The sequence below is a fragment of the Apteryx rowi genome, unplaced genomic scaffold (assembly GCF_003343035.1).
Source record: "Apteryx rowi isolate R43461 unplaced genomic scaffold, aptRow1 scaffold_37, whole genome shotgun sequence".
In the NCBI taxonomy this organism is placed as follows: domain Eukaryota; kingdom Metazoa; phylum Chordata; class Aves; order Apterygiformes; family Apterygidae; genus Apteryx; species Apteryx rowi.
In genome coordinates this window covers 2,521,544-2,540,131 of record NW_020450196.1, presented here as the reverse complement: position 1 = coordinate 2,540,131, position 18,588 = coordinate 2,521,544, and the positions used below count along the sequence as shown (strand labels likewise).

Genomic DNA, 18,588 nt, shown 5'->3' with positions numbered 1-18,588 from the left:
CCCAGTATGCATAACTTGTCTATTTCTTTGGCAGGCCCAATTAATTGCTTGTCACCTGAAAGCAACCTCCACTCCAGGAATTCAAGGCATTAACTTGCTCACTGGGTTTAGACTTATTTATCTTCAGCCAACAGTCAATTTATGACTCATGCTTTTGTTTCCATCTGTATCATTAATGGAAAGTTAAGACTGCACCAGCTGTTTTTCATACTATTAGCTAGGGGCTGCAGTTCTGGTTCTTAGAAAACATCACTGCCAACAAACAGCAAAAGGCACCATTCACTGCAGGAACGCTGAGTTTTAGACACTGCATTCTGCATGTGATCAGGTTGATGGCTCTCCAGGAAGCCCAGCTGTGAGGCCCAGCACTGCATTCCTCAGATGCAGTTTTGGGTTGAAGAGCTGCACTCCCTCCCACTTTGCACCACCTCCCTTTCTCCCAGAAACGTACTGTTTTCACAGGGTGTGATGTTGCAGCGTTGCCAGTTTGCAGGCCGTGGTCTCCAGGAGCAGTAGTGGTCCAGCACAGGTTTGTTGGTGTGGATGTGCACACATTCCACGCGCCGAGACTGGAAGCCGTAATTCCCACACGTAGCCGTACACACTGTCCACAGGCTGACCCGCCAGTGCACGCCACATACTTCAGTCCAGCAATTCTGTGTACTTAAAGGCCTGTAAGCAGAAAGGGAAGAGTGGCTCGGGATCACACTGCATAGGAAGCAAATGCAAACCACTCTGGGTAACATGAAAGCTCTGGGGAATGCAAGCCTTGCATAATCAAACGTAATCCATTTGGGCCAGATCTTCACTGAATGCAAGTTGAGGAAACTCCAGTGTACTGAAAGCCAATTTTATAACTGAACTCAAGGACCAGATCCTCAACTAGTGTAAACTGGTACAGCTCTAGTGGAGTTACATGACCATTTGAACTATTTGAGGAGTTGACCCAAATAAGTGCTGAACTATCATATGTTGCCCAAAGGTCCACTGAAGAGGTATGAGTGAAGTGGGCCAGTAAACCCAGCAGAGCTTTGTTACTTTTTTATGGCTTGACAAACAGGGGGAATAAGAACTGACAGTCAGAAACCCTCCTTTTTCCTTCAACAGTCTCAGAGAAGACATGCAAGGCACGCCTGGTTCCTACTTAAATGCCACAGAGATAACGAACATACATGACTGGGAGCCAAAAAGCCTATCATATTAATTTTTAGTCATGATTAGGGTATGTGTATAAGTCTTATATAAAATAATCTTTATAACATTAACAGTGGAATTTATTTACAGGAAAGTATAAGTTACGCAGTTCCTTTCTTTTTTAATTTAGAGCTTGTGTTTAAATGAGAGGTAATGAGACTGGCAGCCTTTCAGCCACTGTTTGGCATCACTAGAAGAACTTCCAGTTGTTGGTCAGTGCATTTTTATTCTGAGGCTTATATGAATATTGAAAATCTGCGCCTAAATTTGATGAGATTTATACTATGTAACCATCCTGGTTGCAGCATGGCTTCTTTGAAGAGAAGAGAAAAAATAAAAGATACCAAGTCACTTTGTCCATTCAAGATCTCTGCAAAGAACAGTGTTTTTCAGTCATAAGGGATTTATCGCCTACCTTGGCAAGGCACTGCATTGATCAGAGGACACTGAAATCCCATCTTTGGTCTGGCAAAATATCTGTCTATGTTGTACAGCCAGTCGAGGTCCAATGCAAGGCCCATTACACTATGAACAGAGAAAAAATGTACTTAGAGGAGGAAGAAGGAAAGACATATTCCCTTTTTATAAGGTGGTTGATGATGTAAAGAGCACATTATTGTGCAGTAATCGTGAAGCTTTCAAGCACTTCCTGCAGCTCTGCAGGCTTCGGAGGCTGTGCACACAGTCAACTTGTGTCCTACCTGACCTTCCTCCAGCAGTATTAAAACTGAATTTCTATAACAGCTCTGTAGATTCATTCCCCTCTCCTCTTCAGTAGTTCAATCTTAAATACATCTGTTAGGGCAAATAAAATGCTTTCATGTCATTAGCGAAGGGTCTATGCTCCATACAGGAAATCTCAATACATTCCTTTTACTATGCATTTTGCAGCTTGAACTATCACAATTTATCAGCAAATAGTTAATAACCAAGAACATATTTAACCAAGAACATATTATCCTCAAATTAATAATTCAAAAGCTTTGCAGGACAATAAATGAAAGCAGCAAGCATGATGAACACAGATCTGCAAGCTTGTTTCAATACTGAAGTTATCCTAACATATGCAAGCATGTCAGTTACATGCTTGCTGTTAAACTCTTTCTGCTCCTCTCCTTAGATTAAATCATAATTAGCAGAAGGTATGAAGCATGTGATTGTGTGTGTGTTTTTTTTTTTAAATTAAATTAACCAATAGGAAACTGTTTGGTTTCTAAGTATGTGGAAATCATATTCAGGAACAGAATGAGGGTTTGAAGAAAGGGACCTTAAAGAGAGGACAGAAGACATTCTGACAGCACAGAGCTGCTGACCTATCCCTCCTCCCCAGGCCATCAAGAGCCCTATTTTATGTTGCTGTGCCCTCCTCACACAATACACACTTTTTGCTGCTATTTCTTCCCTCCCTGACAACTGGAAGAGAGAAGTGAGTGACTGACAGTTTTCCTGTTGCTCCCAGTCAGCCCTGGGCCAGACTCCTCATTGAGCAAGGTGCATGGAAATGTTCTTTACTGAAGTACCAGGAGCCCTCTGCAATACCTATACAGGCAGTAGCAATCCTCATCACCAACAAGCCCGAGTGAACAGTCTTGAAGCACTATGTGATTACAAGGAAACCCAGACTTTGGAGGTCAAATACTCCACAGAATTCCAGTTACAATTAAATGAAAGAAGATGGAAGAGAAAGCAAAGGAATTAATTCTGGAGGGGGGAGAGGAGGTCATCTGTTTATTTTCTTTGTCCTCTGGGAAAGTTAATCACTAAACCTGGGCAATATAGACCTCAGTGTACCCTATGGTACTACTTAGAGTGTCACTGATATCCAGCCAGCGATCTGTTCCTAAATGTAATTTAATAATGGTCTTGTGACTTGGAGACTGAACTCTATAGGCTCACATGAAACTTGAAAATTTTTTTAAGCCAGACAGAAGAAATATTATGTTATTATAATTCACAAAGGTCAGGTATAACAAATGAATTCAGACCTCTTTGATCATCTTAGCCAGGTATGCTGTCATGGGGAACAATATAACCCACAAAGATCAACAAAGCAAGGGTGAGGCTTTTTGCAAGGATAACCAGTCCTTACCTGAAATTCCAAAGGGAGTAAAAATAGGGCAATATGCTGCTTTCATACAAAAGAATTGTTCCATGCTTTACTCATAAATGTAATATGATAACTCTATCTACCTTCATGAGAGAAATTTCCAAAATACACAGGCAAGAGACTCAATGAAGTTGTTTCCAACACTAGTTGGAACAATAGCAAGTTCTAGTTACTGAAGGCACTTTTTTCTGCCAACATTGTAAAAAACTGATGCTGCACATTGTACTGTGCATATTACTTCAAGCAAATACAGAACATGTGGTTAATGACAAATTAACATATTACTTGAACATCTAATAGCATGAGATAGCTCTTACCATTGTTTTCAAATTGACTAACCACGCACTAATTAGAAAAGGATACACAATATTTCATGGCAGCTCACTGTTTATCAAGATTGATGGCATTACTCTAGGTGATTATTTCATTAGCTTCTTCTTGAATTGTACTAAACCTAACTTCCTTATCTTTACCTGACTCATTATTTCAATTAGATGTTTGACTACTTCAGATTTGTCAACTGTTTTTCCTTTTCCCCTTTAAAAATGCTTGTTCCACCAAAAACAATGTTAAAGTAATATTGGCATCTGACTTAAGGTCTAGCAAAATTAGCTTCTGTGGTTTCAACTCTGCCTCTCATTTACCCTTCTGGAGTGCTATACCCCTGTATAAATCACCACAATGAGTATCATTGGGTTTAAATGAATAGGTTTCTACCCGAAAGTCTGAACTGCAGCAGACTCGTGAATATTCACATACGGCTCAGTCTTATGGGAGTGGAGAGAACAGGGAGCAATCATAGCAATGATTGGTCCCAGGTTATAATTCACAATGTATAGGCAAGCACCCTTTCAGGAAATCTCATAGTGCACAGAGACAAACACAAATCGAACTCTTCACTGGATCCCCCTTGACACGAAGATTTAACTCCAAATACTTTGGAACATTTGCTATTTATAGAGGGAAACTTTTAAAGATCTGATCATTGAATGAAGCTGTAAGAAGAGAATTTCAGGATCTGAAAATCAGCACAAGGTAATCTTAAAATGATTTCAGCCCTCCATTCTGCATTTCATCATGAAGCAAATCAAGAATGCTTGCACTTTAAGAGGTTCTCAGGCAACATTGGAAACCTTGTAAAACTGTGTTGTTGCAGTACCTGTCACAACCACCAGTCCAGCCAAAACTGAAACACACCAACCAGGCAGTAAGAGGAACTGTTGACTTAGAGAAGACTATTTCCCATACATGTCACCTGTTACTACAATGAGAAGCTGAAAGAATAAACCTTTCCAGTGAGGACAATACACTGGTCTGCAGTGAAGGTCCTGTTTACAGATAGCTCTTCTAGGGAATACACAGGAACGTCAGTACCCAAGGATGCAGTGCATCAAATATGAGGTTGACAGAGCTGAGGAAACTAAGTGCCTCCTCAAAAGCCTGTACACCATAATGTAAATATACCAGGGTGAAAAATTACTCCTTTCATCTTCCGTCCCACACTACAAGGTTCTCATGTCCTTGGACTGCCTGCTTGCTCCTTACCTGGCCCCAAGAGGAGGCCACCCACTCAACACAGGGCTGCCTGTTACAGTTTTGAGTATCCACAGGGTGTTTGGATCCCTGGGCACAAGCATCATTTGACATTGGGACAGAATTGCCTTTAGCTGTCAGTCGCTGACATGTCACTCGCCGAGTCTGGACGCCTCCACCACAACTCCGTGTGCAAGAAGACCACGATGTTACCATCCATCTATTGGAGAAAGGCAAAAAGGTCAGGGAGCAGACACATGCTATAAATGCAACAGCTTCAGGAGCATCAGTGTTAACAGAACTTTACAGATTGGCCTGAATAAAGCCAGCCATGACTTGGTTCATTTTGGACACAATCCTAGAAGGTGCTGAGTGCCTCTTCCTCCCATAGTAGTCACTGAACATTGACCTCAGGGGGTGAAAGCTGAGAAAAGAACACCTTTTTCATTTAAGGGTCTCTTTCAAGGTTCTCTGGTCCTAGAATTTACTTCTTTTCTGTAAGGCTGTTTTTAAAAGCTTGGTAAATATTTCTAGCTCAGACACTGGGGTGGGGCATGGCATGCTTTTACACCACTGTGCCATAGAGGCCTCGGCCACAGGCTACAGTCACAACCCCAGCAATGACCAGCTTGTTTCTACTCCTTCACAGGGAATCCTTTCCCTGTAAAGACACTGGAGTAGCCCGTAAGCCACTTTGAACTTGCTGCTGAGAGAAGAGCCAAGGGCCTGCTAGCTCCTGCTGGTCGTGGCCCACTGTTATCTTCTTGACAGCCGGGATAATCCAGAAAAGCCTGAAGGTTGCTCAGGGGTGGGGTTGGTGCATAGTTAGCCCCGGGACAAAGGACACTTTTTTCCTTTCCTCTTGAGCTGGACTGTGCATTCAACAGTTGAGGCTGAGACTCAGGGCTAGGGTTGAAAAAAAACAGTCTAACAAGTTAAAAAGCTGTAACAACAGAAAATGATAGCCAAGGCTTCTAACTTTACCAAGATTGACAACATACTTTGTATGTTTACAGATCATTAGCCTTCTTCCCTTGTACAATACGAAAGAGCCAGGATCTCTTGCTACAATATGCTACCTCTTATTGCTGGCTGTTAAGCTTCTCTGTGAAAGAAGCAAATCCCTTGAGAACCACCATCTGTGGCTGTATTCACACACACAGGCTGTCAGCAACAGTGAGGCCTGACAGTGCAAAATTTAGGTCTGCACATGGGAAGAAGCCAATATGCTCATGAGAAAAAGCCCTTTCCAACACAGTGGTGAAAACATTCATACAGTTGGTTTTGAGGAAGAGATATTGTAGGAGCAGGAGAAAGGCAAGTGATTACTAGTTTCCTGAAAGGATTTATTGTCAAGCAGTTTGCTTCATTAAGTTTCAGGATACTCTGCAGGATTTGTGTGTTACTGAGAGGAAACAATGCCTCTCATGTCCCTGGCCAACAGCAGTTATGATTACTTTATAAAATAGACTATAGGTATTCTCCAGTCTTATGGAGAGGCATCCATTATCATTCACTAGTGTTCTGCAGATGATTAACTACCATGATCACAGAAACATATATATAAACAAACAGACTCCTGACATGAAAAATAAAAATAGTACTACTTTTTTCATGAAGTTTGATGACGTTGAATCTGAAGTTTCCCTACCCCTTGTGCAGCTCTGCTCTGCCTTTCAATCAACTTTTATTTCCAAGCCTACAACTCAGCAGTTTCTCAGTAGCTGAGGGAGGAGTGTGGGTCGCATTACAGTTCAGGAAATGGATAAAAAGACATAAATCATTCCCATGGAAATACTGCCATCTCCAAGCCAAACTAGTATTAATGAGTGTGTTTCATATTTCATTCATTCAGCTGGCAACTCAGAAAATATATGCTTGAAAAGAGGGAAAGGGGTATGTTACTGAAGATAATTAAACCGAACCTTGTCTTATACTCAAGACACAGCCAGGGTGGTAAATCTGGCTGCTTTATTCCCATCAGGTTGCTTATCACCACTACTCACATCAGATTAGATCCTGTTTTTTAATATAGGGGTACAAGTCCGGAATTGCTCTGCTTGAATAAGAGAAGTTGCACTAAATTTCTGCTGAGATCCTGAGATCATTTTGCAAGTGCCTATATACTGAAACACAGTATATGCACAAAGGAACTAAGCTGCAGGGGGGAGAAACAGTAAAAACATAGAATATGGAAAGCTCTTAAACACATCTCAGCTGAGAAGTCACTGAATTGCAGAACTACGGCATATTTGACGTGGACAGGGTATAACAGTACACTGACTCCCTGTATAGATGCATAGGTCAGTCTCTTTTGCAACAAAGGGTGGCAAAGGAAGAAAGTGTTGTGTCTGGGAAGGAAGGAGAAGACCTTACTACAGTCAGAAGTCCTGCAAGCTGTCCTGGCTCCAGTGTATTTAACTGAAAGATAGCTTTAACTTATGCCAGCAGGTTACAGTCCCTAGGAAACTATAAGCTAGCAAATTCTAGGAGGAGGCAGAGCTCAGTTTGACCTCCTTCATGCACACTGGATCCAGGAATATGTGCACCTGAGAAAGCTCAACCCATACAAGTGTTTGGGGCTATGCATGGAGGTGCTGAGAGAACTGGTTGATGTCCTTGCAAGGTTGCTGTCTAGTGTCTCTGAAAGGTTGTGATGATTGAGGAGAAAAGATAGAATCTGGGGACAAGTTTTGCTTTGAGTCAAGATGTTGCTCTATGTTTTTACAATGAGTAGTATCAATTGGTGTGGAAAATGCTTTGCAATATTGATGTGCTATATTTTTGTACTTTATTTTGACTAAATGTGAAACAAAGTTGGAAACCAATATTCAAATGCACTAACCTTCCAGAAAGATTTTGACTCTCTGTTCAGATTTGGAATTTGTAGCTTAGATAGACCTATCTCTAACTTTGACTTATTTAATTTTTTTGATCTCTTAAAAATGAGCCATCACATTTTTAAGAACATCTAGAGCTCAAAGGAAAACGGTGTTAGTCTAAGACATCATGTCTTTTTTGAGTCAGTTGACAGAGGCTCTATGGTAGTCAGCCAGCTGCCTTCTCTTTCCTAACCAGAGTCAGCTACTGGGACTGACTTGTTCCCTAAGGCCTAGATTATTACAATTGAGGCTGAATTTCTTCTGCTCACTTTGCAATCATCTCCACTGTATGTGGAGCATATTAAAGTTACACCAAGAAAATACACAGATATCAGGTCAGTGTTTGCTCTCTAGCGAGGAATTGACCTATAGCCTGATAGTCTGTTAGTACTTAATAGGACAGGAAGATATCAATTTCTTTTACTTTACAGTTTCAACTTACAGTAATACATGAAGGCTCCAATTAGGATGAAATCTTTCCTTTCATGAAGTAAAACAATAAGCAGAAGGCACTGTCATTCCCCCAAGTAATTTAAACTTATGGTGAAGTTAACAATAGTTTAAACACCCAGTGAGGTTTGAAATAGAGACAAAAATTGAGTTTCCTACCTCACCACAAAAGCTGAAAAACATTCTTGGCTACTAACACTATCTGGGAAGAAATAAAAAATACCATTAGGTTGTGAACTTTGCTAATAAAGAGTGGGCAATAGCTCCTCTGTGCTCTTAATCATTGAAGGAGTAGACACAGTTTCTGCCACGTACTGACCATGTTTTCTACAAATCTCAATACAAACTCCTATCTCTCTAGGTTAAGCACTCATAAACTCCCTTTTAGTCATGATTTTTCCCCAGACAGGCATTAGACAGGCTATGAGATCATGCTGTCCAGTGCAAAGGACTATGAGGGCATCTTAAAGGCATGTATGACATCTTAACATGTGGACAAACCGTGAAGGGCAGTCTCTCCTGTTACAGGGGATGGGCTGCAGGGCCGGCTTGGGCTTCTCTTTGCAGTGGGATGTGTTGACTTCAGTCCCATCCAGTAAGCACCTCAGCTGGGGCAGTTGCACCCCTTTGTGACCGCAGGAAGCTGAACAAGCCATCAGCTTGTCCACTGACCATTGGTATTCTGCCAAAAAGCACAGGACAGTCATGTAAACACTTAAGAACAGCCAGCAGGAGACCCTTATAAAACACAGGGTGAGAGAATGTTCTCCATAATCAAAGTTACACTAAAATATTTGGACTCAGTGCCTCATGTGAAGGGGAGCTGTTTATGCCTAAAAAGCATCAAGCAGTGGACAAAGAAGGAATAAAATTCCAGCTTACTTAAGCCATTGACTGTCTTTGGTATAACAAACCCCATTCTTTGGAGCTAAGAAGTATCAGACATTGGAAGTAAACGACACGGTACAGCCATTAAGGCATTAGTCAGTGATGCAGGGCATTGCAAATCCCTGCATTTATACAAATTTAATTGGGTAATTCATTAAGCCTGTGTATCTGTAGCTGTGTGTAAAAAGGAGTCAGCAGCTTCAAAGCGCCATTGTGAGTGTGAGGCTGTCAGATACCATGGCAATGGTAAGCATGTAAGCTCCTGGGATGCTGCTGAAAACAGCTTTATGGTTGATATGTGTGGTACACATATCCCTAATGGAAAAGCCTAGTAGCATTTATATGAAAATAACCACCTTTTCAAAGACTTCTGAAAAAATATAACAAAGGGAATTTCATAGTGACACAAAAAGTAGAGCATCATTGAAAGTAATATAGGAATGCTTTCACAGGGTATGAAGGTCTTCATACTTTTTTTCTTAAACAGTATCTTTAGTGCTCAGGGATTTCTTCCTATTATAGTCAGCCAGATATTTCCATCTGGCCTATGAAAAAAGGCATTATTAATCCTTGTAGTAGTACATCCTTTCATCCTTTTGTGGAAGATCAGCAAATCCCATATCACAGGCCTCTAGATAGTTCAGAAGGCATGCTCAGAGTGCTAGATCTTTAACAGATATCAAACTAGTATGGTCTGATTWAGTCCCTAGAGCTCCAATGATTCATTCCAGTTGATGATTTTTTCAAGTGCTTTCACATCATGAAAATGTATTGCAGTGTTTCAAAGGATGTAAATACAGAGTTCAGTAAATATTTCACATTCCTCATTGCAAATCTACTTTTAAAACTGGCAAAACTTATTTTAAAAACAAAGTTTTAACTGAAATAGAAAAAAGCAGTGGGTTAGAAAGGCGAGACAATTCTGTTTTGTCTTTCCCTTTTGTTTGATAACAGCTTTGAGGCTGTGGTGGAGCTGAAGACACAAGTCCAGCACATGGCCAAGCACTTAAACTTTCACATGATCTGTGAAGGGATTTCCTGAATCTTGTATTCAGATCTTGCCATCAAGAAGATTGAATCAGGCTAAAGTAATTGAATGAAAGAAAAATGTGTCCAATAAGAGTATTTCATTTTAACATCTTAAAGGCCTACCTCTAAGTCATATATTTAAAAATACAATGTATCACACTTTCACAGCAATAATCCATGGGACTCATTGTTAAACATTCTTATTTTTAAAGGGGTACGATTTACTTGAGATTTGGTCAACTGCAGTTACTAGTAGTACCTTACATCAGTGTGTTTCTCACTTATTAGATCATACAGATCATCCAGCCTCAAGATGAATGGGGGACTTGCAACACATTTAAAATTTTATTGAAAAATTTAAAGAAAAGTTAAATCTCCTCTTCACTTGATCCCTGGCAATTATAGCAACGAAAGCTGCATGTTCTGTTCCAACCCCTCTCTACTGCTCTGTTCTGTGGCTTTATCATTGGTGTGTACTTTCAGTTTTGCTTCTAAGGTAAATATAACAAAGTGATGGCATTTTTCCAAAGGAAGGGTTTTTAAGCCAGAAGAGAGTATGAAATAGCGATTTAAGAAAATTAAGGGAGGGGCTTCTGATTTTGGAGGTTTGATTTATGATACTTTTGTCTTCAAGTTTCTGGTTGGCTCAGTATACACAGGTCCAGCTTGATTCAGTAAGTGCTATGTGCTCAGCAGACCAGAAATATCAGGTGTCATTCTGTGACAGTAAAAATCAAGACACTCCAAATTAAATACTCAATAGGCTTGCAAATCTATCTGGGTCAGTAAAACATCAAAACATCTATTTGCTACTGTGTGTCACAGCCATAGCTTTAGAGCTGAAAAATCTGGAATGATAAAGGCAATGCAAGGAAGGCCAAGAGCTTCAAAGAACAGCAGGACTAAAACTAGAAAGTTACCTTGTATTGTCAGGGATGTTTTCTGTGTGAGTGAGCCAGCCTCATTCTCAGCAAGGCAGCTGAATTCACCTTCCAGGGCATCACTAACGTTGAGTACTTGAAGAATGTGACCTGCTGCCAGGACGTGATGTTTCAGATTGAGAGGCTCACCAGCAAAAAGCCAGGTGATGTTTGGAGTTGGATGACCATTCACAGCACAACCTAAAAAATTGGGACATGAAATAAAGATGCTGAATGTGTGTTTACTGCACTTAATGCAAAATTAAATGATTTGAAATGATCAAAATTATGGGGAAAAAAATTGCTTTCATCCAATTTTACCCTCATTTTTTTCATACTCAAGGATATAAATACTGTGGTAGTGAGTACCTTCTCATCAGCTGAAAGAAAAACCTAAAAGCCACAATATCAGCCACACAAAAATCTCAGATCACCTCATAAATATTTATATCGAGCCTTCCATGGCTCCCATTAATTCAGGTCATTCTCATCTTAGGATTGAGGAAGGTAGGACAGGAAAGTTACACACCTAGCATAAGCTATGAGCATGTTTGCATGAGAGGCACAAACAGAGCCTGGTCTCCAAATCCCCTATGTAAACCACAGAGCCACCTTCTTCTCTTGTTTTTTCTAAGAATATGTCAAAATTCAGAAGTGTCTGTTACACAAAAAGTGTATTGAAAAAACAAGAAGATTATAAAATCAAGCCTTCAAAGGTTACAAAATACCAGTACTAAGACAACATAAGTACGTCTTAGCTTTCTCAGCCACATTACTCTTATGTGAATTAGTGCATATATATGTGCAATTCTCTTAAAAAAATCTGCCAAAACTGAAAAAAATTACCATCCTGAAACATCATTTGGACATGCCTATGGATCATCGGCAAGGCTGATGAGGTTTAGGTTCACAGTTCAGCCTTTGCCCTTTGGGCTAATAGAATAAGAATATCCATAAGTTACTATTTTCAGTGGTCCTCATACAAGCTACACACTTTGACAGTTTCAATGATAAGTTGCTTACAAAAGTAGATTTGTGAGACTTGCATATTAAGGGAAAGGCAGGTAAATTACTTTACATATGCCCTTGTGAAAACGACGGAATTAGGGCAATTTTCACAGTGCAACTGACCCATGTCACTTGCAGGGGTTGGGAGCAAGACAAGCCATGCTCATGGGATGCCATGTATTCCTTGGACTGCTTGTGGCTTAGGCGGGTCCTGCACCTCCATACGTCACTGATATATAAAAGGTGTGGCTAAGTTTCTGAGTGCAATCTATACTATTTGTTACTTCATCATACTATAGATATACGCCGTTATTTTTAAATTAATATCTATCTGTAATGAATGGCATTCTTGTATACAGTACTTTACACACAAAAGCCCTTCTCAAAGAAGCTTGCTATGTAGACAAACATAACACATGCATATAAGTATTCATATTAGCACTGTTCAAAAAGAAAGGTTCAACAAGAACAAGTTTATAATACTAAAATGTGGAAGACTGATCTAAGGCAATCTAAGGGATCTTGGGAATAATTTAGACAGATGCCATCAGCTGATATTATTTCAAAATCAGCTCCATGAAATTTGATTATTATTTATTGCTCTCTTTGACAAATAAAGATGTGAATATGGTGCCTTTGTAGCTGTGTTATACAATGGACAGTCACTGTGATTCAACATGTTTCTTACTGTTCTTCCTTTTAATATAATCACCTCAAAACTCAATGCAATGATGTTTATAAATTGCCTCATTTTAACATAACTTCAGTAAGTTCCTACAACCTTAAGAGTGAAATTAACCTTTGAGTCTTTTTGTAATTTATTTCTAACAACTGCAAGTGATTCTCCTATAACTTTTCTTCTGCCACTAAAAAGTTTGACCAGTCTAGGGGTGAGATTAAGCGTTGCTATGGTTGGTGGACACCTATGACATGGAAGCACTTTTACAAGAAAATTGATCACAATTCTTCATTTGAATCTTTAAGATTTGTTTTGACAACAACTCAGTCAGCAATGCTGCAGAGTATCATTAAAGTCCACACACATAATTCTACTAGATGTTTCAGTTCACAGAAGAAGAGGCATTTTGTTTTTGTCTTTATTTTTCATTCTCATACTTAAAAGAGTATAGACAAGAGAGGTTACAACTATGATTTTTTTGCCCAAAGTTCTATTCTTCAAACTGTGTGTATTTTTATCACTGGTACTTTCAGTGTTATCCTGCTTCAGAATGCCATTTTACTCCTGTGGGCAAAGTTGCTATGTGGAGCCCTTGCCCAGTATCATAGCTGAGAGGAATGTGCTATACTACTACATCAGCCCATTAGGAGAGATCTTCAACTGACATAAAATGAGGAAGCATCATTGCTACAAGACAGCTAAGATGACTTATAGCAGCTGTTATCAGGACTCTATTTAAATATACATTTCATTCTTAAAAAATTTATCTAGTCCTTACTGAGGTGTATATCACTGCAAGAAAGAAACTACCATTTTCACTAATCTGCCCTGAAGGCTGAACTGGTTGATTTCCAAAACATAGTCCAGACCAAATCCTGAAGCAGACTCAAGAAGCATATCACACTGTTTGCAAAGTTTTAGGGACAAAAAGAGATGTAACAATGAGGACTCTCGCCACCCTTCTTTTGGCTTTTGTTGCTCCTCTAAACCTACACTGGGAATTGGGCTACTGCAGCCTTTTCTTGTCTGTTTTTTGCCACTTTTCATACCTCTATAACCGGATGATCCCACTAGGTTCAATTACACTGTTTCAGTAGCATAACATGCTGCCTTACACACAAGAATTGAAGCTTTCTTGCTCATACAAAACAGAAGAATTCATACAAGATGGAAAAAGCCACCTGTGATCTTTGGTGCATTCCAGCCACTTGAGAGCTATATCCAGGCACACTGGACACCCGATCTTCAGCCAGTGAGTGCAAATACTTGGCCATTCACAGGCACAGTAGCTACACTGGGCTTTGCACTGTCCCCTGTCACTGGCAAACCCTCCCTGGATCCAAAGTAGGAAAGGCAGTAGGCTGGATAAAACTGCCCTTCGGGACTGGTTCACTCTGTATAAAAAACATACTGCTGGCAGCAAGGACTCCTGGGTGGAAGGTGAGTGACAGACACATTAGATTGTGCAATCACAATCACAGTGTTTCACTGGCAAAAAAAAACAGAGAGCACAGCTAAATCTTAAAAAAAAAGGGAAAAAAATGAAAAAGGAGAACGAGCAAATGCATATTGCTTACAGTGCTCCCTCTTTTTCCCTTGTTCCCCTTTTATTTAAGTGGCTAAAGAACCTTTCTTATTGTTGTAATTCCCTTGGCAAGGTCTAATACAGTTTTACTCTTGGCAGTTGTCTCCCTAGCTTTATACTTCCTGACCACAAAAGAACAGCTTCCTTTGCTGAAAGAGACAATCAGTCTTTTCCCCCATTGCTGTAAGCTCTCTGTTTATTCCTGTTATGCCTCATTTTACATTATTCCTTTTGTTCTTTCTGAGTATTGATGTATTTTTTCCTACTCTTGTTCTTAGAAACCACTCATCCAGTCTCCAAAAGACAGTCATTCTCAAGTAAATTAATGATACGAAAGCTTTCAGTGTAACTGGTTTAGGGGTACCAAAGTTAAAAGAAATAGAAAACAAAGTAATATAACAGTAAATGGAAAAACTTAAGAATAAGTGGCTGTGTGACTTTTGCCTATAGTACTCTATCTCTATAGCCATGACAACTGACAAACACATGATGTGAATTCAGTTTTACTATTTGTATTTGCAAAACAGGCTGCACAAGTTAAATAAAGAAAGCAGAAAGGTCAGTTTGAAGTTAAACATAAAGGAACTGAAACTGCTTCATGCAAAGGATCCTAGTTTGTGCCCTTTTTTCTTTTAAATGTTTTATTGCCAAGCAAATCAATACAGTCCTCCCATCACTGACTATTTTGCTTGCCATATATATTATTTCTTCTTTCAAAGTGTATATGCAAATATTAACAAAGGAACAGCTAGTAATCAATAATATGAGGGAAAAAAGAATCGACCCTCGCTTCCCTTGGTATGTGTTACCAATGAGTAATTACTATCTTTTTTCCACATTTAACAATAAAACCTTACTGACAGCTATGGGACTCATACTAACAGATGCTCTTCATTTGTGTATGCAAAATGAGCATCAACCACATTTCACAAGTGACATTTTCTACACATTTCCCAGGTGTATAGATACCTAAGCTATGGGATAATGTATTATGCATATTAAATGAGAACCAGAGCACAATAAAAAAGTATGTTCCAAAAATATACCCGTCTCATCTCCCAAGAATTATTTTAATACCATTAATGCAGATTACCAACACTTATTCTCTATTTCCTCCCATCTCTGTGGACACTGATTGCTTTATCCTTCCAAAGCTTAACAGCTGTCCCTAGAATGCAATAGCCTGAGAACAAAAAACTGGCTTTATTTCCAGACAACACAGCTTTCCAGAGTGTAAGTATATCAGGAAGGATATGGGGAGGCAGGAAGGGAACACTGTTTGGGACAATATCTGAGTAGTGAAGGCCCTGCCATGAGAGGACTTGTCTCCATCAGTCCTTCTTAACTACTGAAAGAAAATATTGCCTTCAGCCTCCCGTTCCAGGTCTGCTGTGACTCTGAACTGATTCAAAGCCAAGATGAGTCACAGATGTGCAAAAACTGGAGATAAAAAAAAAATCGAATATAAATTATAATTTTTGGTAACAGGGGGGTATTTGGAGGGGGAAGACCAATGTTTTACAACAATGCTAATCATTGCTTGAGAGGAAAGAATAAGTTCATACTATAAGCCTAATTCAACTCTTCATTAGACCTGTGCAACACTCACTTTATGACCGTAACTGTAGAAGGGCTCTGGGCTACTGTGCTAAAACTAAAAAAACAAAATACATAGCCTACATAACTCTTCTTCCTCACTTGCAGATTTGAACGATAGAATCAAAAAAGTATTAATGATACTGATTATAGGATTTCTTTTAGTAGCCTGCTACCTCAAATCAGCAGAAAGGTATGATAAGCAATGGTGAAAACATCAAAGATAATATACAAGTACTAAACATAATTTGAAATAAAAATAAAAATACAAAACTTCCTTTAAATAAGATATTTATTTTTAAAACAGAGATTGTTTTCATGCATTTAAATGTCTAACAAATAGTTCTTTAATCTACTTACTGAATTGCTGATCAATCCCAGAAGATCTTTCTGGTATTTATTAAAAATGAAACCAGAGTGAAGAGCTCAGTTCCAGATGACGAGTTTTCTTTGAAAGTTCTTTAAGTGAAATAAGCCTTACAGTCTGAGCTCAACAGACTTTGCTTTCTTCAGTCTCAATCTACTTAACTTTCCCACTACAGTTAAGCTGCTGTACAGAGGGAAGTAAGCTCACCTTTTCCATTCTGCCAACAGCTAACGGAGGCACATGGAGGTGCACTTTTTCTTACTCAGGGTCTAGACACAAGACAGCAGTGGAGCTGGCAATCAAACTCTTGTCCTCTTAGTCTCAGTCTAACACTTTAATCTTTGGGAAGTATTTCCTATTTAAGAGAGAGGTCTGGGCAGCAAAGCCTGGATATAAACACATGCTATGGTATGCAGTTTGGACACACTGGTATTAATGTTCACCTACATGCTGGCACCTAACAGTGCACTTTTATACGTACCGTTGCTATTCATCAGTAATCAGTCCGTGCAATAAGGACAGATTCATGTGCTACTTTACTTCAGAATACTTTAAATCATCTAAAATAGCCTGACTTCTTTAACAGTAAGCATCTCAGTTAGTGACTGCATGTTTCAGGACATCACGAAGTATGATAACTGCAGTTTGTTCACTGAAAACTTCAGTTAGACTTGCTAACTAGAAAGCCTGTTTCCCTGTCTCCACAACCCACAGACAGGTACCTAACCAAAAGTAAAACTGGGAGATGGAAGATGATTGCCAACAGTTTGCAGTCCTGGTATTTTAGAAGAGGAAGGGAGTAATTTAGAAGCAGAATTAGTAGTTAAATTAAAACTGAAAGAAAGAAGACTAAAAAAACCAGTTCTATGATTCTGTATATATTCTACTGAACTCTGTACCAAAGTGTACTAGACTAGAAGACACCATGTTAAAGCAATAAATATAATGCAGCTATAGGATATGAAACCTGACAGTATTTCCATCATAATCTCTACGCTCAAAGAGTTAAAGAATCCTTTTAAAATAGAAATGAGCTCAAGGATGAAATGAGGTCCTAGTAATTTTATTTGCCTTGAACAAAATGGAAAGAAGCCACAGACCAATTTTAAAGGAATATAAGCTTGGTAATGAATTCAGTCCAACTGATGTAAATCCATTTTTGCTGTATTTCCTGGATTCACACTATATCAGACTGGCATATAGAAATGCTCATCAATTTCCTGTTATACCTAATTTTTTCTTTAGGTGATTGAAATGAGAAATGCATGTTAAACTTAAAGGAGGTAGCTTTAACTATTACTGCCTTCCTGTATCTAACAGACTGGAAAAAGTTTGGCAGGTTATGTTAAACTTCTTATAATTTTATCAAACTGAACTAAGTTGAAGTAGGATTATGTCTTAAAGTCTTAAAATCATTACAAAAAAACTGTTTTGCTGAAGTGGCAAAACTAAGAGACACGTCCTTATAGCTTTAGTTAAATTGGAAAGATTTTTCAGTGTAATAAAAAGGGTAAATTTAAACAGATAGAGTTAACTCATAATGTTATGCAAGTCACTTACTTAACCTCTCACTGCTTTCATACACTGGATAACATACTTTAAAGGGTATTGTGATCCTTGAAACCCCCAAAAGAAAGGAGTAGTGTAAATGTAAGTACAACCTTTTTTCTTAATGATAATTTAAATGAAGCCAAATGAACATGAATTTATGCTAGACAAGGAGTTATGTATTTAGGAATTCTTGAAAGAGGCCAATTCAGCTGATGACAGTAGCTTTTAAAAAAAGAGTATTTTAAATAACTATTTATGGCTCCAAAGGAGCAGCTTAAGTTTATTATATTAAATATGACATGGCTTTTAAACAATCCTCAGAACACTTAAACTAGTTACCCAATGCTACACATGTTGTTGCTATTAGATATCATTTACACAGCACTGTAAATTTACATTGTATTCAACAAACATTGAGTTAGGCCCATTCCCTGCCCCACAGAGGCTGTAAAAAATGTTCCCAAACATACAGCCACATGGTGGGCCCATTAAAAAAACAAGGGGGTTTTCAAGCTGTAGTTGTAATACTGTTTTCAAAAATGACACTGATTTTGAGAATCTTACACACTGAGAATCCGCTGTTACAAGGACTGGTTGGAAAACAATTATCAACGATAAATCATGAAACCTAGGCCTAAAAGAATGGTTACAGTATGCTGAAATGCCTCCTCAGCTAACTCTACTCAATGAATGGCAAAGGTTGAAAAGCAGCGTACTTCAGTATAAACCTCTGCTCCACCACTTCTACAGCTCCGGGAGAACTGTAAAAACAAATCTTTGGGGGAAAAATAACACCCCA

At 39.0% G+C, this 18,588-nt stretch overlaps 1 protein-coding gene across 1 annotated transcript in view; it reads right to left on the bottom strand.

Annotated features, from left to right (window-relative positions):
- The window catches only part of ADAMTSL1 (ADAMTS like 1), a 202,462-nt gene that overhangs the window by 6,400 nt on the left and 177,474 nt on the right, over positions 1 to 18,588 (bottom strand). Inside the window, exons 25-29 of the mRNA XM_026073568.1 lie at positions 11,004 to 11,204; positions 8,668 to 8,848; positions 4,847 to 5,054; positions 1,610 to 1,719; positions 452 to 672 (exon numbers count right to left, since the gene is read on the bottom strand). Coding sequence (XP_025929353.1) covers positions 452 to 672; positions 1,610 to 1,719; positions 4,847 to 5,054; positions 8,668 to 8,848; positions 11,004 to 11,204 — 921 coding nt within the window. The remainder of the gene's footprint in view (positions 1 to 451; positions 673 to 1,609; positions 1,720 to 4,846; positions 5,055 to 8,667; positions 8,849 to 11,003; positions 11,205 to 18,588) is intronic.